This window comes from Saccopteryx leptura, chromosome 2 (assembly GCF_036850995.1).
Source record: "Saccopteryx leptura isolate mSacLep1 chromosome 2, mSacLep1_pri_phased_curated, whole genome shotgun sequence".
Classification (NCBI taxonomy): Eukaryota; Metazoa; Chordata; class Mammalia; order Chiroptera; family Emballonuridae; genus Saccopteryx; species Saccopteryx leptura.
This window is the reverse complement of record NC_089504.1, coordinates 187462788-187485750: the sequence shown is the minus strand read 5'-3', so window position 1 is coordinate 187485750 and position 22963 is coordinate 187462788. Positions and strand designations below refer to the sequence as shown.

Sequence of the window (22963 nt, the reverse complement as noted above, 5' to 3'; positions counted from 1 at the left end):
GAAAAACTAAGGTGTCTCAACAAAAAACTGTTGATTGATGCTTCTCATCTCTCTCCATTCCTGTCTGTCTGTCCCTGTCTATCCCTCTCTGACTCTCTCTGTCCCTGTAAAAAAAAAAAAAAAAAAAAAAAGCTATGTGGCTTTCCAGTTAGTGAATATTCTGGTTAACTGTGAGATGATATATACTATATATTAAATGTTACCTTTTAAATTAAGTAAAATATATGACACAAAGAAATCAATACAATAGTGAATACGATTTAACACCCGATATTTTACCTCCAGGAATAATGGAAAGTACTCAGAATCAAGCAGGTCTGGGATCAAATCATGACTCCATTATTGACTAGCTATATGCATAATCTTAACTGAGAATAAAGGAAAATATGTCATCTATGTAGATGTACCTACTTTGGTCACTTCTTTAGATCCCAACAAATTGTTCATGGTGAATCCCTCGTCCACCCAATAGATGGGAGTTAGGGGTTACGAAACCATTCCTTCCATCTAAGAAGCAGAACAGTACAGTGACTCTATTTCCAGTTCTATCACCTACTAGCTGGATGATCTGATCATTAAACCCCACAGAATGCTAGTTTCTTTTTTTCTTTCTTTTTTGAAAGCGACAAATAGAAAAGGAGAGAGATGAGAACCATCACATTTCATAGTTGTGGTACTTTAGTTGTTCACTGATTGCTTTTCATATGTGCCCTAACTGGGGTGGAGGCTCCAGCTGAGCCAGCAACCTTGAGCTTAAGCCAGTAACCATGGGGTCATGTCTATGACCCCACACTCAAGCCAGTGACTCTATGCTCAAGCTGGTGAGCCTATGCTCAAGACGGATGAGCCCGCCCTCAAGCTGGCGACCTCGGGGTTTCAAACCTGAGACCTTGGCATCCCAGGTCGATACTCTATCCCCTGCACCACCACTGGTCAGGCAATGCTAGTTTCTTTATAAAGTTGGTCTCATACTACCTACCTCAATGGATCACTGTTGTATTAGAACAGAGAGTACTAAGATAAATTGTAGAGTAAGTCCTCACTGAATGTCATAAATAGGTTCTGCACTATAAGTGAAATAATGAGTAATGAAACCAATTTTACCTAGACTAAGTGATATAAACAAGAGTTAAAAGTTCCTTTGGCATCTCATCAACTTTATAATAAAATGACATTATTCAAGGACCTGCTGCACTAGATAAAGTATATTATTATGAAACTTCTCCCATATTCTATTTCCAAGAACACTTGTTTTTCCATAAAAACAAAATTTTTATTAACAGTGATTATTAGCATTCTAAGCTAGGCTATAAAAGTTGATCCAGCTCCAAAATTTGGCATATTTATACCTATCTTCTTTCCTATTTTTTTTCACAAATCTTAAATATATTCATTGTTCTAAAGATTAAATAGGTTTTGAAAGTGACCTAAAAAATGAGCCATCCAGTCATTACATCATTCTATTGGAAGGCTCCCACCATTTAACTAAAAAACCAATTTATATCAGTTAAGCTCTGAGACTTCCCTCGATGCTCTAGACTGTTCTTTTCAAAAATAAAACTGAAAGGTCTTAGGTTGGAACAGAAGAAGGAGGGAAAACAAAAAACAAAACACCAAATTATGTCCTTATAAATATAATGCTATGTTATTTCCTTAATGTTCCATAAGAGGGCCCTCTTAACTTCAGAAATCAATCTCAGAAAGCTTTCAATCTCAAAAATAACAAATAAAATGCTCAAGACATTGGGGGAATTAGAAAAAAGGGGTTAAATTTAAATTAACTGTTGTGTTTATTTAAATTTCCTCCGAAGGGGAAAATGGTGAAAAATAAAAATGTAAAAAGTCAAATTCAAGAAAATAAAATTTTACTAAGGCTTATTTATTCAGTTGTTTTACTCCATTAAACATTTACTAATACTGTGCTTATAATGTACTATAAGTTAGGGGGAAATGAGCTTATACCTATAGGAGTTCTTAACTGTGTTGCTGGTGAAACCACAGGACAAATACATGAAAAATGTACCATCTCTCTCTCCATAAACAGAACACCTACAATATACGCATGCATTATTACTGTTTGATACCAGCTTAGCATGAGGTTCTTCCATATTTATGCTGGAACCTGGATAAAATAAAATAGCTAGACTGTCCTAATGCCATCATTCCAAATTAGAAAATAATTTGGCAGTATATACCAAAAGCATTAACAAAGTTCATGCTCTTTAAACAAGTAATTTCCTTTCTAAGACTATTTCCTAAGGAAATAATCAGAAAATCAAATATATACAAAGATTAGAGTGTTTTCATACTACTAAAAAACCACAATGCAATAACAATACAATGCAATCCTATAAAGAATTATTATCAAGTGGTAAAAAGAAAGTTTTCAAAAATCTGGATAACATAGGAAAATGTTTATAATTTTAAGAAAAAATATTTGTAATATGAAATATTTATAGTGATACTAATTTTAGAGGAAAAAAATTTAAGCTAGAAGAAAATGGATCAAAATTAGTGGTTAACTTTAGGTGGTAAATTTGAAATGTCTTTTTTTCCTTTTATTTTTCATATAAGTTAAATCATAGGCATGAGTTAATATTATATTGAAAACAAAATAAGCATTATTAAATAATATTTAAAAGCTTTTATCTAGACCATAAAACTTTATTTTGGGGAAAAAATTCCTGCTGAATGCTTTTTTTATACCCCCCCCCCCCCCCACCAGTGGCATACCAACTACGTCTTTGGTGGCAGTAAGCCAGACCAGGTTTTACAGCATCTGAAAACAGGATTCCAAAAAGAAAACATTAACACACACACACACATTTAAACATAAAGGTATACTGCCATTTCCTTTATTTTTTAAGGAGAGAGAAGGGGAGATAGTGAGGCAGTCTCCCACATGTGCCCTGATGGGAGATCCACCTGGTAACCCCATCTTGGGCTGATGCTCATTTTCAAGCTACTTTTAGCATCTGAGGCTGACATGCTGGAACCAGCCCAGCTATCCTCAGTGCCTGGAGCCATGCTTGAACCAACTGAGTCTTTGGCTGCCGGAGGGGAGGAGAGAGAGAAGGGGAAAAAGAAGGGGAGAGGAACAAATGGTCACTTCTCCTGTGTGCCCTGACCAGGAATGGAACCAGGGATGTCCGTATGCCGGGCCAATGCTCTATCCACTGAGCCACCATCCAGGGCCACACATTTCTACACAAAATAATTTCACTTAACTATTTCAGAAATAAAACTGAGCAATCCAAAATGTTTGGTAAATACATAAGAAATCTACTAAATTAAAAAAAAAATTTAAACCTAATCAGAAACATAAAATAATTCCAGGGAAAAGATATAAAAATCTTTTAAGATTAAAAGTTCATTAATATTTTTTCTTAAAACTCAATATAAGCAGTTCCAATTCAACTAATGCATGGGTGCCTTCATAACTCCTTTGTTGTTGCACTTTTGTAGAACTATTTCTTGTACGCGACTGCTGCCTAGCTTAGACTCTTTGTCCCAACCCTGGTTCTGTGTCCCTTCTTTTTACTTTATCCTATTGCTGACCCACAGCTGCAATCTAATGACTGGGGGAGGAGAAAGCGAAGAGGGCTAATCATCCTTCCACACTAACATTCCCTCTTTCTCAGCTCCAGCTTAACTGCTGGATCAAGCCTTACCCTGATCCCAAGCCCTGTGTCCTATCACTTTAATCCTTAGTATTCAGTAGGTTTTAAGAGCCTCAGGGTTCTTCTGAAATGTTGTTGCAGGAATTTATTACCAACAGATATCTGTGCCATTATATAAAAGATTTAACTTGAAACAAAAAGAGAAAGCAGGAAGGAAGTACTAGCTGAGCTCAGTTTTTCCGACTGCTAGAAGTAAAAACACTGTCAAATACCTCATAAGAAACCACTTGCTTGCTTTGGATTCCCACATGCTATGCCTCTTCCTGCAGTATTTTATTCTATAACCTCTTTAGCCTACTCAACCCAATCCCTCCTTTGTCCCTACCCCCACAATCCATCTAGCAATACTTCTTTCATCCCTTAAGACAAAATCCCATAATCATAGCCCCTCCTTACTTAAGACACTGATTCTTGGATATTGATTCTTTTAGTCATCCAATCTACTAGCTATTTTACTACCAACAAATTTGCCTGTAATCTAGGTCAAAACTGAAATGAAGGAAAGAACAAGGTTGAGAGAGAAATTTTGTAGCATGTTATAGGAACTTCTCTCTGGGTGACACTGATTTAACTAGTTAGGAAACACAGAAAAATAAATTAAAAAAAAAAACCACATTGGGAAAGTTACTATAATCATCAGGCACTAAGTACTTTAACATACTCACTTAAGACTTCAACAACTCTTGACAGGTATTAATAAGAGTCCCACATTCACACTGAGAAACAGGTACAGAAAAGTGAAGGGATTTGACCAAAACACACAGCTTCTATGTGACTGCTACACTCTGAATCCACATCTAATCTCCATGATATTATATTGTCTTAACCTCTGTTGACTATCTATATGTAAGTCATTAATTAAGTTAAAATCCGAGTCCCCTTCTTTGGCAGGAACATCAAGAAACTGTCAATAAAATCTTGATGAAAGCTTTAGAACTAAACTACATTCTAGATTTTTTAGAGGGGGGATGGCATCAACAAGATGACAGAATAGGAAACCCCAGAGCCCCCTCCCCCAGGAAACAGAAACTCAACAGCAGACAGACTAATCCCTTTGTAATTCATACAAAAACCAGTTAAGAGGCTCCTGCATCCCTAACAGACCCAAGAGAAACTAGCTGCATGGAAGCCTATAGGAAAATGTATAGCACTCACTCAGCAGAGCCCCTGCTCCTGGCACAGCATGGTGCAGTCAGGAACAAATTCCCAATTCCTGGATTCTCCTTGAGAACAAAAAGAGAAGATAGAACATATGTCTCATGTTCAGACTTTTCAGGGGGCTACCAGAGGGACTGGTTTCAGTCTTCTCTAAGTGTAGGCACTGACAGGTAAGGGCACCAAGTCGGGGGCTGCCAAGACCAAAGGCAACGGTTTGAACTAGCACAAGCTCACTCACCATTGCTCCTCCCCACAGCCCAGTACAGAATGAGTGGGAGAAAATACCTGTCTTAGAGCACTAATAAGACCTGACACAGTCTAGATGAGGAAGAGGCTGCTGAGAACAAAAAAGAACAGGATAGCTTGCTGCTGCTCCAGAGGATCTGCGGTACAACAGACACACACAAGAGGGAGCAAGAAATGACAAGTTCCTGAAAAGAAGAAATCTGCAAAACCTCTCTAGTGGGAAATTTATACTCACAAGATGCAGCCACAGAAAAGGTTTGAGGTGACCTCAGAATCTCTGAGCTGGTTGTTGAAGGTTTTCCCCTGCATACAGACTGAGAGATGTGGCTGTATTCAAATGCATACATCACAACCCAAAGTACCAAGGCACACAAAGGAAATGAGGAAATGTGGCCTGACTAAAAGAAAAAAATAAATCTCCAGAAATTGATCCTAAAGAAACTATGAATTACCTGTCAAAAAATTCAAAATCACTGTTATGAATATGCTCAACAAGCTCAGGAAAACAATGCATGAATAAAATGAGAATATCAACAAAAAGAAATTGTTAAAAATGAAAATTTTGGTGCTGAACAATATAATAACTGAATTGAAAATTTCAGTAGATGGGTTCAACAGCAGACTTAAGCAGAAGAAAGAATCAAGGAACTCAAAGGTAAGTCATTTAAAATCATCCAGCCAGAGAAACAAAAAAGAAAATAAAGAAGAGTGAAGGAAGCTTAAGGAGCTTAGGGGATATCATCAATCAGATCAATTTTTGTATTATGGAAGACAAAAAAGGAGAAATCATATTTGAAGAAATAACTGAAAACTTCCCAAATCTGGGGCATATTCAGGAAGCCCAAAAACGTCTTACGCAGTATAAGAAAAGCAATATGAAGACAGAAGTTTATAGTGGTAAATGCCTACATTAAAAATGAAACACTATTTTACAACTCAAGTTCTAATAAACAACCTGTTTTGCATCCCAAGAAACTAGAAAAAGAATAAACTAAGCCCCAAGTTACAAGAAGGAAATAAAAATTAGAGCAGAAATAAACAAAATAGAGAAAAAATATAAATGAAACAAGGTTTTTTCAAAAGATCAGCAAAACTGACAAAACCCTTAGCTAAGAAAAAGAATCAAATAAAATTAGAAATGAGAATATGACAACTGATGTTACAGAAATACAAAGGATCAGAAGAGAATATTATGAACAATTATTTGCCAACAAATTGGATAACCTAAAAAATATTGTAAATAAATTCTTAGAAACATATAATCTACTGACACTGAATCACACAGGAATACAAAATCTGAACAAACCTAATACTACTAAGGAGATTGAACCAATCATCAAAAATCTGCCAAATAAGAAAAAAGTCCAGAACACCATAATGGCTTTACTGGAGAATTCTACTAATCATTTAATAAGAATTAACACTAATCTTTCCCCAAATTCTTTCCCCAAATTTAAGAGAACACCTCCACATTCATTTTATGTGGCGACACCTTAGTTGTTCATTGATTGCCTTCTCATATGTGCCATGACCGCGGGCCTTCAGCAGACCGAGTAATCCCTTGCTCGAGCCAGCGACCTTGGGTCCAAGCTGGTGAGCTTTTTGCTTAAACCAGATGAGCAAGTGCTAAAGCTGGCGACCTCGGGGTCTCGAATCTGGGTCCTTCTGCATCCCAGTCTGATGATCTATCCACTGCGCCACTGCCTGGTCAGGCTCCACACTCATTTTATGAGGCAAGCTTTACTCTGATACCAAAGCCAAACAAAGATTCAAGAAAAGAAATATAGCTCAATATCCCTGATGAATATAAATGTAAAAAAATTCTTAATAAAATACACTGCTCACAAAACTTAGGGGATATTTCAAAATGAATACAAAGCGATAATAAAATAGAAGCATTTGATTTTTTAAAATTAAACAAGAACACCAGAAAAGCAAATGACAAGTCAAAGAAAGTTGTTCGATTATGCAAATGAGATGCAAAACCAACTTTTATTTCATTGGTGAAAATGTACTATACAAAAGGCTGAAAGTACTGGAGTATGTGCATGTTCCCTGATCCCTTATTTTTGTGAGCTGTGTACTAGCAAACCAAATTTAACAACACATTAAAAGGATCACAAACCATGATCAAATGGGTTTATTCCTGAAATGCAATGAGAGTCCAACAGTTTTGAGCAAGAACAAAAAAAATCTGGAGTTCTCACACTTCCTGACTTCAAAACATATCACAAAGCTACAGTAATCAAAACAGTATGGTACTGGCCTAAAGACAGGCATAGACTAATGGAAGAAAGTACAGAAATTTGTGCACATATGGTCAAATGATTTTTTGAGACAAGGATGCTAAGAACACACAATGGGAAAAGGATAGTCTCTTCAACAAACAGTATTGAAAAACACCGAATTTCCATATGTTAATGAATAAAATTGGATCCCTTTACACTGTACACAAAAATCAACACAAAATGAACTAAAGACTTAAACATAAGACATAAAACTAAAAACAAAAAACACAGGGTCAGGATAAAGCTTCATGACATTGGTCTTGGCTATGATTTCTGAACATGACACCAAAAGCACAGGCAAAAAAAGCAAAGACATATGAGTGGGACTCTATTGAACGAAAGAGCTTCTGCACAGCAAAGGAAACATCCAAAAGAGAAAAGGCAACCTCTAGAACTTGCAGAAAATACGCGCAAACCATATATCTGATAAGGGTTAATATCCAATATATATATATATATGGAATTCCATATATATATGGAATTCCTACAACTCAATAACAACAAAAAAATCAAATATTGAAAAATGGGCAAAGGTTTTGAATAAACATTTCTCTAAAGAAGAATGTCCAGTAAGTATATGAAAAGTTGCTCACATCACTCATTATCAGTAATATCAATGTTAAAATCACAATGAGATATCACCACCTTACAACTATTAGTATGACCAGTTTTCAAGAATCTGAATTAAAGGAATGCATATATTCTTCTGATTTAGTGTTTTGGGTTTCTTTGGACAAATCCTCAGAAGTGGAATCCATTTTTAATTTTTTGAGGTAACTCCACACTACTTTCCATAGTGGCTGCACAAATCTGAATTCCCACCAACAGTGCACAATGGTTTCCTTTTTCCACACCCTCACCAACACGTGTGGTTTGATGATTTATCGATCTAGCCATTCTGTCAAGTGTGAGGTGATATCTCACTGTGGTTTTAACTTGCATTTCTCTGATGATTAGTGATGTAGAGCATCCTTTTAATATGTCAATTTGGAAGCAACCCAAATGCCCATCAGTAAAATGAGTGGATAAAAAAGCTATGGTACATTTACACAATGGAATACTATGCAGCCATAACAAAAGGAGGAAATCTTACCTTCTGCAACAATATGGATGGACCTGGGGATCATTATGCTAAGTGAAATAAGCCAGTCAGAGAAAAACAAGTTTCATATGACTTCAGTGATATGTGAAATCTAATGAACAAAGTGAACTAACAAGCAAAACAGACACAGACTCATACAAAGAGAGCAGGAAAACAGCAGTCGGCAGTGGGGGCTAGCTGAGGCACTGAGCAAAGAAGGACCAAAAACAAGAGAGAGATAAATACTCATGGACACAGATAACTGTGTAGCAACTGCCAGGGTAAAGGAAGGGGGTTGGGGCATGTGTAGGAGGGTATAAAGATGATAAATGGTGATGGATGAAGACTTGACTTGGGGAGTGTGAGTGAACACAATACGGAGTACAGTGATGTATTATAGAATTGGGCAACTGAAATCTGTATAATTATGTTAACCAGTGTCACCCCAATAAATTCAATTGGAGAGGGGAAGAGGAAGAGAGAAAGAAAAAAAAAGAAATAAAAAGGAACACTTGTGAATTGTTGGTGAGAATGTAAAATGGTGTGGCTGCTATGGAAATCAGTACAGGGGTTACTTAAATAATTAAAAACAAAATTATCGTATGATCCAGCAATCCTACTTATTGATATTTATCCAAAAAATTTAAGAGGATCTAGGAGATACTTGCAGCACCATGCTCACTGTGACACTATTCACAACAGCCAAGAAGTGGAAACAACCTGAATGTCCATTAACAGACACACAATGAAATAGTATTCAGCCTTAAAAACAAAAATCCAGTCATGTTACAGCATGGATGAATTGATGAACCTTGAAGACACTATGCTAAGTTAGCCAGTCACAAAAGGATAAATACTGCATAATTGCATAATCCTGTTTGTAAAAGGTACATAGTGAAACGATGGTGGCCAGGGACTGGGAGAGAGAAATAATAGCTGCTGGGCAATGTGGATAAAGATTCAGTCATGCAAGATAAAAAAGTTCTAGAGATCTTAAGTTCAATGATGTATATAGTTAAAAATACTGTACTGCACACTTAAAAATGTGCTAATAGGTTAGATCACATGTTGCTTTTGTTTTTTCCACCACAATAAACAAAGGTGAAAATGGAGTTTATATAACACAGCTTGTTCATCATGAACCATGACAGCTTCTAGGAATCAGCATTTCCACTTGTAAGTACATCTTTACGAAATTGTATTTATGGAATTATTTTACAGAATTGAAGCTTATCAGTATGGGTCTAAATATTCACTTTCATTTTGGATATCAGAATGACACTTGTCCATCTTAACCTTTTCTTTCATCTAGGATTTCTTAAAGATTACTTACAGTGCTTTAAAAAATTCATCTGCAAATTCTCTTAGTACCCTGGGATGAAATTAATCTGAGGCAGAAGATTTGAAATAAATGACAACTGGTTAGATGCATACTTGCTTTCTTATATGCTACTTACCTATGTCAATTTCTCTCTCACCACTGTTGTTTCCTTTCCAAATTAATGTGCATTCTCTCAGAGAGAATGTTCCAAAGCAAACTAAAACAAAAAATGTTGAATAATTCTGCTTTTTCTATCTGTTCACATTACACCAAACAGTAGGCCGAAGCTATTAACAGAGCAATTAATCAAATGCATGGTACTTTTGGTAAGTTGTAATGATTTATATAAACTTTAAGAATATAGCTAATAAAATTATAATTTTACAGCTTACTTTTAAATATGCAGCTGCCTCTTGGACAGAAAGTGTTCTCTGACTAGAACTGCCACATTCATGATCTCCTGTAAAGATTAGCATATTATTAATTTTGAATCACTATTGTGTTCAATGGAAGAAAACAAGTATTAATCAAAATATTTTTAAAATTACAATGACATTGTTATTATCAATAAAGAAAGACAAACAGTATTTATATTTTCTAGGAAAAAAATTCCAGTAAGCAATATAAATAAACAATTATCTTTATACAAACAACAACCTTTAAAATCCATTTAAAGGTTGTTTAAAGAACATATCTTCCTCTTATATTCCCAACAAAACTGCTAGCCAGAGTAGGAACTATGTCACATTAATGTCTTGTAAATCTTGGCACACAGAAGGCTCTCCATAGATGTATTATTATTATTCACGGGGAGAAATTCATTGTGCTAACATATCTATCACTAAAACTAGTAATTCAAATGTTCCAGTTTAAGTTTTAATTAAAACATACATTTTCAGAGTATAACTTAAGCCTATCTTTAACAAGGAGTGCACATGCATTACAAATTATTATAACATATCAACAATGAAATTATATAGAAGCTTCTAGTTATAATCTAGTTTCTACAGAAAACTACATTTTCCTTTTCTTTCAGGCTATCTGTGGTTATTAGAGTTCAATTATCCTCATATTTAACTTCAAACATAAGTTTTTCTTGCCCTGTTTCTTTCAATAATTAAAATTTTTTAACATAATAGTACAACAGTTAAAGTAAAATCCTTAGCAAATTATTCTATCATAAAAGAAACCACATTCCTATTTATAGTTCTGTCCAAGTAGCCAGAGTTTCATGGTTCTACATAGTTGTAAAAAGGGGAGAGAAATACCTACTAGATGAACAAGTCTTCAAACTTTACAATGCATCCTCAGAGATTCAGATGCCATATATCTACAGCAGAAGTCAGAAAGCTACAGCCTATAGCCATTTGGCCTACCTCTGGTTTTTATAAATAAAGTTTTATTTGAACACAACCATATTCATTTATGTATTATCTATGGCTGCTTTCATAAAATAATGGCAGAATTGAGTAGTTGTGACAGATAGTCTAGCCCACGAAGTCTATAAATATACTACTATCTGGCCCTTTCACAGAAAAAGTTTGCCAACTCCTGCTCTAGAAGAATGAATCCACATATCTTTAAAAGCACTTCAGATTATGCTGCCTGAGCACACTTCTTCATAAAACAATGCTATAGAGAGTTACAGATGCTTGTTGTAGCAACATCAGGAATTTCTGGCTAAATTACATTCTTAACCTATTTCTGGGTGCTACAGCATACCAAATAAATGTCATTAGCTTGCAGTGTATATAAATATGACAGTTCATCACTCAATGCAAGGAAGGCTTTTAGTGATATACACAGAATCACAAGCCTAAAAAACTGACCAAAATTAAAGACTTAAACTAAAAAAACAAAGTTTGGTGAGAGGATAGGGAACTGTCAGGATTCTAAGTGCCTCCATTTGATTGAATGGAAGTTCCATTCCACACTTACCTACCGGGCTGCTACTAATGATCTGGTTTCTAAAAAGAAATGTGCTACATACAAAAGTTTGAATAAATACATTTTTCTTTTCTTGTAACTGTTTATAAGAAGAAAATCCAAAGTCTCTTCCTTTGGATTATGTATAATAAGAATAACTTAAAAAGTAATAAACTTTTGAGCTGCTACTACAGCATATAGGTGCTAAACTTGATAACAATTCACCTATATTATTATTCTAACTGCATACATGTTAATAGTTGAGAGCTCTCAAAGATACTAAAAGCAGAATATGTATAAGGAAAAAGCAATTAAACAGGAGAAAAAAATTCTAGAATAGTTATCCCTTGTCTATCGTAGGGGTTAGGTTCCAGAACACCCTGAGACAGGCGAAAATCCATGAAGTAGCGACCTTATATTTATTTTATTATTTATATACATGTACAAAACACAGTGCTCTGGTTGGTCGCCTCCTATCCATCAGCCAATAGTGTGCCGTGTACGATCTCACATGGTCAAACTAGCTCAAGTGGAAGCAGCAGCTGTGTTTTCCATAAATGCGAGTATTTGTCTACTCATCTGTTGTAAACTATGCATTTTATTTCTATTTAATATTCTTTTAATAGGTCTTAATTAATATTTTTATATTTTCAATTTTTTAGACCAGAAAAAGCTTATTTTACCGCAAAAATAATTAAAATAATATATAAAAATACCCATATACACAAAATCCCGCGATATAGCGAAAAATCTGTGATACAAAATTAGACATATACAATTTTAAAATACACAACACAATGAGACCTCAAAAAGTAAACCGCGATATGGCGAGGGACGATTGTATATTTATTTTATGGCATCTATACGACCACTAAAGGAAAATCTACACTTTCCTATTTAATCTAAGGATGTTAGTTAATTCATTGCTTATTCAATTCAACTAATACTTAAACTTTCAGAATTTTGTTACTATTAATGCAGAAAAGAAATCTGACTTTAGAATAATATTATAAGGTCTACCGGAAAGGTCTGTCCGTTTCTATCACAAGTTTCGACACGTAAGCACATGTTTATTTGGCGTACGCGTGCCTCTCTATTTTTATCACTTAATGTATACATACTGATGTAGCAAGTTAACTAAAACAAAGTTGATTCACGTTAGTCTTATGTGTGAAGTGATAATGTATCCATGGCTACTGATAAAGTTCATTTACGCCACTGTAATTTTTACAAATTTCAACAAGGAAGAAATGCTACAGAAGCATGTCTATTGCATCCACCATATTCCTCGGACTTAGCACCCTCCAACTATCACTTGTTTTTGTCCTTACAAAATTTTTTGAAGGGCAAAAATTCAAAAATGAAGAAGATATTAAACAAGCACTGGTTCAATTTTTCGCATCAAAAGATAAAACATTTTTCAAAAATGGGATATACAAATTGCCCTCACGCTGTTAAGAAATCATTAATAATAATGGCAATTATATTACTTAATAAGTTTGACAGTAAGAAAAATTTGTATTTTGTTTTATTCCAAAAATGGACAGAACTTTCCGGTAGACCTTATATATACATATATATATTTCATCCAATACAGTCACAGGCTGAAAAAATACCTTGATTAAATATATCTACAAAAATAAAAACCTATTCCATATAGGTAATAAAAACTTCTAAAGAAAAACTATTTCACAAACATAACACTAGACATGGGAAAAATGATTTCTACTGCTACTATATACTATATATACAAATTAATCTTCAAAACATTTTAGATACTATGATTGTTAAAGTAATTACCAGCAAGCTGTGCCAATCGATCATGAAGCTTGTATAAAGTGTTCATCATAAGATTTTTTTCACTTTCCTAAAATTAAAAGAAATTATAAAATATATAACTTCAAGAAAAATACACATACCAAATAATCAAAAAACCCGTAAGTAAATTTAAAATCACAGAAGCTATATAATCTAAAGCAGTGGACCCCATCCCCCCGGTTGCGGATCGCTACCGGTCCGCAGAGAAAGAATCAATACCTTACATTATTTCCGTTTTATTTATATTTAAGTCTGAACAATGTTTTATTTTTTAAAAATGACCAGATTTCTTTGTTACATCCGTCTAAAAATCACACTTGACCAGGTATCCCCAAACTATGGCCCGCGGGCCACATGCGGCCCCCTGAGGCCATTTATCCAGCCCCCGCCGCACTTCCAGAAGGGGCACCTCTTTCATTGGTGGTCAGTGAGAGGAGCATAGTTCCCATTGAAATACTGGTCAGTTTGTTGATTTAAATTTACTTGTTCTTTAAATATTGTATTTGTTCCCGTTTTGTTTTTTTACTTTAAAATACGATATGTGCAGAGTGCATAGGGATTTGTTCATAGTATTTTTTATAGTCCGGCCCTCCAACAGTCTGAGGGACAGTGAACTGGCCCCCTGTGTAAAAAGTTTGGGGACCCCTGCTCTTGATGCTTGTCTCAGTCACGTGATACATTTATCCGACCCACCGTAAAGGCCGGTCCGTGAAAATATTTTCTGACATTAAACCGGTCCGTGGTCCAAAAAAGGTTGGGGACCACTGATCTAAAGCAGTGATTTTCAACCTTTTTTGAGCCATGGCACATTTTTTACATTTACAAAATCCTGGGGCACACCACCTACCAAAATGACACTCTGTTAGAATTTATTTAAAGTTTAAATAAACTACATTTATTTAAAAAAAAAGTTAAAAAAGGATAACCCCCTCATATATACAGTCTCATGTAACATCCCTCATATATACAGTCCCACGTAACATTCCCTCATATACAGTCCCATGTAACCTCATATATACAGTCCCATGTAGCCTCATATATACAGTCCCATGTATCCCCTCATATATACAGTCCCGCTAATAGATACTGGAGCTTTCATCAAGGTTCTGGGTTCAAATCAATTTGGCAAATACTCTCTCTATATAGACTGGACAAAATCAATTTTAGAAAATGTTGAGTACTTGTGTAACATCATAAGTCCTCAGAGCATCTCTACTGTCAGATTGAGAAGTTTGCTTTCTAGGTAAGCATTCTGATAAATACTAGAGTTCTCCCTGAGGCTATGGGTTCAAATCCCATGGTCAGCTGGGTGCAGGGGCCTTGGTTCTGTCTGTTTTGATGGTGCATATAGAGATTTGAGCTCTTTAAGAAGATGACCCTTCAGGAGGCCATATACAATATAGATAACACTGTGATGCATTGTGATGCATTGTATATCACCCTCTGCGGGGGCCTCTTTTAAAAAGAAAAAGGTCAAATATCTATATATACCATCAGGATAGACATAACCAGCTGAGGCTGAGGCTTCATCTAGTGGTGGCAACATTTACCTCCAGTCCTGACCAGGATTAGAAATTGGGACCATGGAGAGGAGTAGCAGTTTCAACTACTTGCTGCGGCCACACAATAACAAGTGCGTGGCAGCCAGAGCGGGGACCTTCCTGGGTTTGGATGAGAGGCGGCCTACTATTGGTTCATTGCTAGTGGTCAGGATGAATCCTAGAAGGTGATTGGTCAGTAAGCGTTCCCTGTGCCTCCACTCTTCCTGTCACTAATAGCTGGAGGGATTGTGAGGGGAATGTTTATGTTCGGATGGAGGCAGCTGGCCAGAAAAATAGCCTCCGTGGGCCATATCCAGCACGCAGGCCATATTTTGGGGACCCATGTTTAATTTCCCCACGGCACACCTGACCATGTCTCACGGCACACTAGTGTGCCACGGCATACTGGTTGAAAACCACTGATCTAAAGGACAAATTCATATTTAAACATGGCTACCATATTTTAGAGAAACTTAAACCTAAAATTCTAATTATCATTTAAATATTTTACTTTCTAGAGGATGACTAGGAAATTGACTCTAAAGTTAAGTGCTAAAAAGGTCTTACACACAACAAACTCTTCCAACCCCCAAAGCAATGCTCTCACAACCCCCTACCACCCTCATCCAATTGCATGCTTATGTACAGTGTGTCCATAAAGTCATGGTGCACTTTTGACCAGTCACAGGAAAGCAACAAAAGATGATAGAAATGTGAAATCTGCACCAAATAAAAGGAAAACCCTCAGTTTCTGTAGGACGATGTGGCAGCATGTGCGCATGCACAGATGATGACGTAACACCGTGTATACAGCGGAGAAGCCCACGGCCATGCCAGACGAGATGTGGACGGTACAGAGGAAAGTTCAGTGTGTTCTGTGGCTCGCTAAATTAGAATCCATGACCAAAGTGCAACGTGAATATCGGCGCGTTTATAACAAAGCGCCACCACATAGGAATAACATTACTCGGTGGGATAAGCAGTTGAAGGAAACCGGCAGTTTGGTGGAAAAACCCCGTTCTGGTAGGCCATCAGTCAGTGACGAGTCTGTAGAGGCTATACGGGATAGCTACCTAAGGAGCCCTAAAAAATCTGTGCGTGAGCCCACATTGAACTGCACTGAATAGGTATGAAACTGGGAGAGTTTTCCTTTTATTTGATGCAGATTTCACATTTCTATTGTCTTTTGTTGCTTTCCTGTGACCGGTCAAAAGTGCACCATGACTTTATGGACACACTGTATATTGTTCTTAGGACACGCTTTTCTTTCAGGCTGCCCTTCGTGTTTTGTTTAATCTAATTCAAGCATACAACAGTAAGAATATGAGTACTGACACTTTGACCCTCAACCTTTCCTAGGCTCCCAAAGTGGCCCTGTACAAATTTATAAATCATTAATGTAAAACAAACATTTGGCTCTGGCCAGTAGCTCAGTGCATAGAGTGCTGGCCCAGCATATGGATATCCTGGATTCCATTCCCGGTCAGGGCACACAAGAGAAGCAATCATCTGCTTCTCCCCCTGCCCCTTCCACTCACACAGTCAGTGGCTCAACTGGTTGGAGCGTGTTAGCCTCAGGCGCTGAGAATGGCTCAGTTGGTCCCAGGGCATCAGCCTCAGGTGCCAAAAATAGCTCAGTTGATTTGAGTATTGGCCCCAAATAGGGGTTGCTGGGTGGATCCCAAGGCATACTAGAAAAGTCTGTCTATCCCCTTCCCCTCACTTAAAACATTTAATGAGTTATCAACCAAGAGGTAAGACTGTTCTCAGCAAAGTGAGAGACCCAGTGAACAAGATGGCTCCTGTTTTCAAGAGCAAGTACTAAGTATTACATTATAGATGCTAACAAATATAATGTAAATACAGAAGAGGGAGGGAAGTAAAGATCTATTTATGAAAGAGAGAATATCTGAGTTGATCTTTACAGAAAAATAGAATTAACCAGCATTCCAAGCATAAGAAACAGCATGAACAAAGACATGACGACATAAAAGCACTGTTATATTTCTTACATAATCAGTAGCCTACTTTGACTCAGCAACCTGCTGGAAAGACAGTTTGAAATAAACTGCTAAAGAGCCCTAGATAGCAAAATAAAAAGTTTGACTTCCTTCTCAAAGTTTAGGAGGAAGAAAGTAAAACAGACTTGTACATTAGGACTATTACTCTGATTACATGAGAAAAAAACCAGAGAGGAGATTTTTACAATGTCTATGTATCCTGCCAACTAGTCTAAAGCAATGAGAACCCTCCCCACCTTTAAGAGTAATCACAATTAAGAGCGACCAATATAAGCAATAAGGAAGGGTAGGTTGGAAGAGGGGGTAATAACAGCTTATCACACTATTTGAAATATGTTTGTGATTCGTGAGGAGGCTGTGTTTTATTATTATTTTCTTTTTTCCTAAAGTATCTATCAAAACAGGATTACTAAAATATGACCAAGAGCAAATTCAGGTAAGATAGAAAAAGCTGGAAAGTAACAATTATATGCCCAATAATGTACAACCTCATCCATTATTTTCATGCTGTATGTTCAGGGACAAAAGAAAAGTTTGGACACTGTAAGTGCATGTTTTGTCAAAGCAGCTTTAATTAGTGACACTAATGAAAAAAGAATACTTATCAAAGACTCCTCAATCCTACCACCAGAGTCCCTGGTTTTAGGTGTGATGGCTGATAAGAGAAAAGTGACATTCCTTCTGCTGGCTACTTGCTTTTCAGTCCTTTTACTCCCCCCCACCCGCAACTTCATCTCAACCAGATTCTGAATCAAGCCAGTCCTTATCTTCACATAAGCTTAAAAATCTAAACTGCAAAAAATTAAATATCAAAAAGCAACTGCACAGGGCCTGACCAGGCAGTGATGCAGTGGCTAGAGCATTGGCCTGGGACACTCAGGACCCAGAATCAAAACCCCAAGGTCACCAGCTTAAGTGTGGGTTCAAAAGCTTGAGGGAGGCATCTCTGGCTTGAGTGTGGGATCATAGACATGACCCCATGGTCACTGGCTCAGCTGGAGCGCCCCCCTCCATGCCCCCCCCAACAAGGCATACATGAGAAAGCAATCAATGAACAACTAAGGTGCTGCAACTATGAGTTGATGCTTCTCATCAATCCCCTTTCCTGTCTGTCCCTCCTGCCCACTCCCTCTCGCTTAAAGTAACTGAAGGGGTTGGAACCCAGGATTTTGAAAGCTGTGCACTTGTGATATATTAAACCACAAAGTCATTTTTAATAAGTATGTTCAATATAATAGGATGAGAAGGAATTACAATGATAGTGTAGCTTGTGGACCTGATACAAAAAAACAAGGTAAATCTGATTAGGCGCTGAGATTAACACAGTTTAGAGTTTTAAAGTCTGCTTCCTCCCTCAACTGGAAAAGTGACTGGTTCCCTTTTTGTTTTATATATATATCCTAATCAAACCCATTTCCATTCCTCCTTCAAAAATAAAACTAAATCCAAAATTTTGACACTTGCCCTCTGTGATTACATCTTTAATGAACATCAAAGACCTAGGAATATACTTCATCTATTGATTAACAGATATTAATACTGGACTAGTTAAGTAGAAAAAAAATAACAAAACCTACTCAGATGTAACTGGATCTCATAGTGGATAACATACGTACTATTACATTCTCACACAAAGCATTTAAGCACACAAAAAGCTCAACTATAATTCTTTCAAGAATTATTTTTCCAACGACAATTTATTCAAAATATATCTTTATATATAACAAGGGTCTCAAGTACCATTCAAATAACCAAGTAAGTTATGATAAATTTTTTTAAATTTTTCCACTGATTTGAGAGGAAGTATGAGAGGACAGACAGGAAGGAGGGGAGAAAGAGAGAGAAAGCATTAACTCATTATTTCACTTAAAGTTGTTCCATTTAGTTGTGTACTCATTGCTGCTTGTACGTGCCCTGACTGGAAGTCGAACTCAAAACCTCTGGCACCCCAGGTCAATGCTTTATCCACTGAGCCACCCAGCCAGGGCTGATCTAAGTAGTTTTTATGGTCTATGTTACTAATGTGAACAAATCAATTTTAGCAGCAATACACTAAATTAGAAGTAAATCTGAGATGTATATAAATCAAATATTAAAGTTACTTTCTTTATAGAAACTTACATTGGCTTATAGTTTCATTACAGTCTTCTTCCATTCTGACTGCTTTTCAGACTGTCTCTAACATTTAGCTTGAATGTGCCTAACTAGTGGCTTCCCTTATCACTCTGAAAACAAGTTAAAGATCTACCAATAAATCCATATTTAAAGCTCTCAAGTTACCTTTCATTAAACAAAAGTAATTTTACAGTTTGAGACAGCTACCTTCTAATTGTTTTGATAAGGTCTAGATTTTCTCTTAGTAACACATATTCTCTAAAGCCAAGTTCTTATTCTTGGCGGGGGGGGGGAAATCAAACTGTAGAGACTCTACCAAATTTTCTCACATATTGTCGTCACTTCAAATATTTCCCTCTTCTATCCTCAGGCAATTTTTTCCTCAAAAATATTTTCAATTGTTTATATCAAATCTCTGATTAAATGATAATGGATTTTAAACACCGAGAATGGTGCCTGGCACAAAATAATTATGTAATGTAAATGAACTGCCATCACCGTCATTACAGTTATTACTAAATCATAGAGGTTCAGAACTTCAGTTTCCCCATGGAAAATTATACAGAAGAAAATAAAGACTTGTATTTCTCATGTTCAGTAAGTACACTGTACAAATTTAAGTTACAAAGCCAGTAGCAGTGTTAGAGTTTATAGCATAACTGATAGTCAATTATTTTAAAACAAATATCAACACAATAGACTATTACTAAAAATAATCATTAAAGTCGTACTCTAACAATCTAAAGTGATATTCTGTGAATCTGATTATACATTACACATCCCTCAACACAACAAATGTTTTCTATATAGTTCTATATTACTATCAGTTCCTAAAATTAAGAACTGTGTATTACAACTCAAATATCTTAATCTTTGAACTGCCTACATAATGATGGCAAATGAAAAATGTGAATAAAATTTAGGTTAAAATTAACTTTCTAGACTCTTTAAAAAGAAAAGGAATCAAAAATAGGCAGCCTAAGGGATATGTTTCTTTCTAAATCCTTTGCCTTCCTGGTGGTTAAACAGGCATGCCAATGAGCAAAGAATCCAAAGAGAGACAGGATAAGGTGACTGAGGACAAAAACTACTAGAGTATCCAACAACAACTTATGAAAACATGAATACTTTTAAGGGTAAGGCCAGACAACATACCATTGCCATTTTATTAGAAAGTTGGTTTTTACCTTAAAGTGATAAATAGTTTAGCTCTTAGGGAAACATCTTTGTCCTCTGTCAGATTTAATGACACTATAGTTAAGGAATACTCCAAATAAGAATATTTATTGCTTCAACCTAAAAAAACTTTTTTAAATTACTATTTTTAGTTGATAATCACCTTAATACTTTTATCATATAAAACATGAGACAAAATATCAGTATTATGATCTTTTACTTACTTGTATTTCTCCAAATGTTTCATCAAAAGGGTTTTTTACTATCAAGGGAAGAAAAAAAAAAAAGAGAACTATTAGCATCATTTAAAAATGAGAAGTAGAATCTCCTAAACAAGTTCTCTGAAATGCCAGCATGTACTTTGCTAAAACTCAATATAAACATGCAAATAAAATGTAAAGCAAACTAATGAAAATAACAGTTGGGGTAGTATTTTTTCATACTACTATACCTAAAAGTCTCATTGAATTTGTGGTGTTCTCTGTAATTAAAAGCAAATGCTGTAATGTCAGAGCTGCTGGGCTCAAGTCCCAGCTCCATCACTGGCGACGTGACCTTGAACTAACATCTACTTTACCGCTCGCCACTCTAAGTTATAGTTTCCTCTACTAAAAAGAAAGAATGAAACAATGACACCTACCTTATATTGTTTTTGTGAGGATTAAATGAAATAAATCATAAAAAGTGCCTGCTGTTGGTGAAATAAGTTTGTACAAAATGATTTTCATGTTTGCGCACCTATAGTTTGCATTGGGGGCTGGACAGCACCAGGTATATGTCATGTGGTCTGTGAAACTGCAAATTACCTTCCTGCTTAGGAAGGGCCATTGTTTTGCTAATGTTTGCTGGAGGAGAGGTTTCAAGCCAAAAAGTTTTGAAAAGAGCAGAGAAGGAGAAGAGGCAGAAAAGAAGCCGTTTGCAGAGTGAGAGCAGAGACAATGCAGGGTGCTGAGGAAGAAGCCAGTTTGTGCAGAGAGAAGGTGTGCAGATGGGGAACCAGAGGTGAGGGAGGGGCTTTTGCGAGCTCCACAAAGACTGGTGGGGCCTTTGATTCTAGGAGAAACCGGAGAAGATTCTCCTGGTTGTGGAGCCACAGAATGCGTCAATGGCTTCGGGAGCCCTGTGTGTTTGCTAGTCAGCCAGTGCGAGACTTTAATAAAGGAATGGCCCACCATTTTTTGGCTCCACTGTTTCTTTACAGTCTGCCCAAATCCAATGAAAATCTGCATGTACATGGTCACAATGGTGGTGGCCCCTGGCCTCAAACACTTAATATGTACATGTTATCTATTATTGTTACTATTAATGACTATCTTTGTTTCCACCTTAATTTGGTTTCTCTTCAAAAAACTTGTAAAAGCAATTACTACTTGTGGAATCTAGAACATGCTTTAAAAATGAAAAAATCATTTACGTAGAATTCTGACTTCTAATAATTTAAAAAAACCTTCCTAGTCCTTCCTAATATTTGGAAAAGTGGCAAAAAACAAATATACAGATCAAAGTAGCTAGGAATTAAATCTCAGTATTAAACAACTTTGGATTCCCAATAAATATTATAAGGTTTTAGCACTTTGTATCCAACATCCCTGTACCCACAAGCCCCTAAAAGATACACAAACAAGTTTATGGCTGAATTATATAGCACCTCTCATAATTATTATTTAGAATCTCTACCATATCATCTATTTGTAAAAACACGTGTGAAAATATTCAGTTTTGATACCTGGATCTCTACAATTCAGGTCACAACTAAGACTAACTGAGCCTACAAAGTACTTCACACTTATCAGATTTCCTTTCTGAAGTGCTTTTCTATTTTTATTTGAGAAAACAGGATCTCCCATAGGAACCAGGAACTGCCTGATTCTAAGAAAGTTCACAAGTGAGACTGGTTTAACAAGGTACAATAAAAAAGCAAGAAAAAAAAAGGTAACCTGCTATCATCTAAAGGGATTTTGCTAACTGGTTTTTAGACAATATTCTTTCTATAGAGTAACAAGTTTTAATACTGGCAAAGAAAAAATTTTCAAAGAAGATCAAAAGCACTTAATAGGCGAATAGAAAGAGGAAATAATATAGCTTACAGATGAAATAAAATGTTACAAATTGGAACATTCTTGAACTAAAAAGACAGTTTTAAATAACATTAATTTTTATTAATGTTAACTTTGAACAATTTAAAATAATGCTAAAATTAGTTAAATATACTACCAAAAGATGCCTTGTCAATCTAGTTGAAAATCTGGTGAAGGCCCTCGCCAGTTTGCTCAGAGATAGAGCGTCCGCCCAGTGTGTGGATGTCCTGGATTCAATTCCCTGCCAGGGCACACAGGAGAAGTAACCATCTGTTTCTCTACCCTTCCCCTTCTTCTTCCTCTCTGTCTCTCTCTTCCCCTCCTGCAGCCAAGGCTCCATTGGAGCAAAGCTGGCCCGGGCACTGAGGTCGGTTCCATGGCCTCCGTCTCAGGAGCTAGAATGGCTCCAATTGCAGCAGAGCAACGGCCCCAGAGAGGCCAAGCATCGCCCCCTGGTGGGCATGCTGGGTGGATCCCAGTAGGACGCATGCGGGAGTCTGTCTGACTGCCTCCC

General features: G+C 36.3%; 1 protein-coding gene across 2 annotated transcripts in view; it reads right to left on the bottom strand.

Annotated features, from left to right (window-relative positions):
• The window catches only part of LEMD3 (LEM domain containing 3), a 95917-nt gene that overhangs the window by 32773 nt on the left and 40181 nt on the right, over window positions 1-22963 (bottom strand). The window contains exons 2-4 of one of the 2 annotated variants that reach the window (XM_066369843.1): window positions 20596-20633; window positions 13501-13567; window positions 10167-10234 (exon numbers count right to left, since the gene is read on the bottom strand). In XM_066369843.1, the coding sequence (XP_066225940.1) occupies window positions 10167-10234; window positions 13501-13567; window positions 20596-20633 (173 nt within the window). The remainder of the gene's footprint in view (window positions 1-10166; window positions 10235-13500; window positions 13568-20595; window positions 20634-22963) is intronic. The other variant, XM_066369844.1, reaches the window with a different exon arrangement.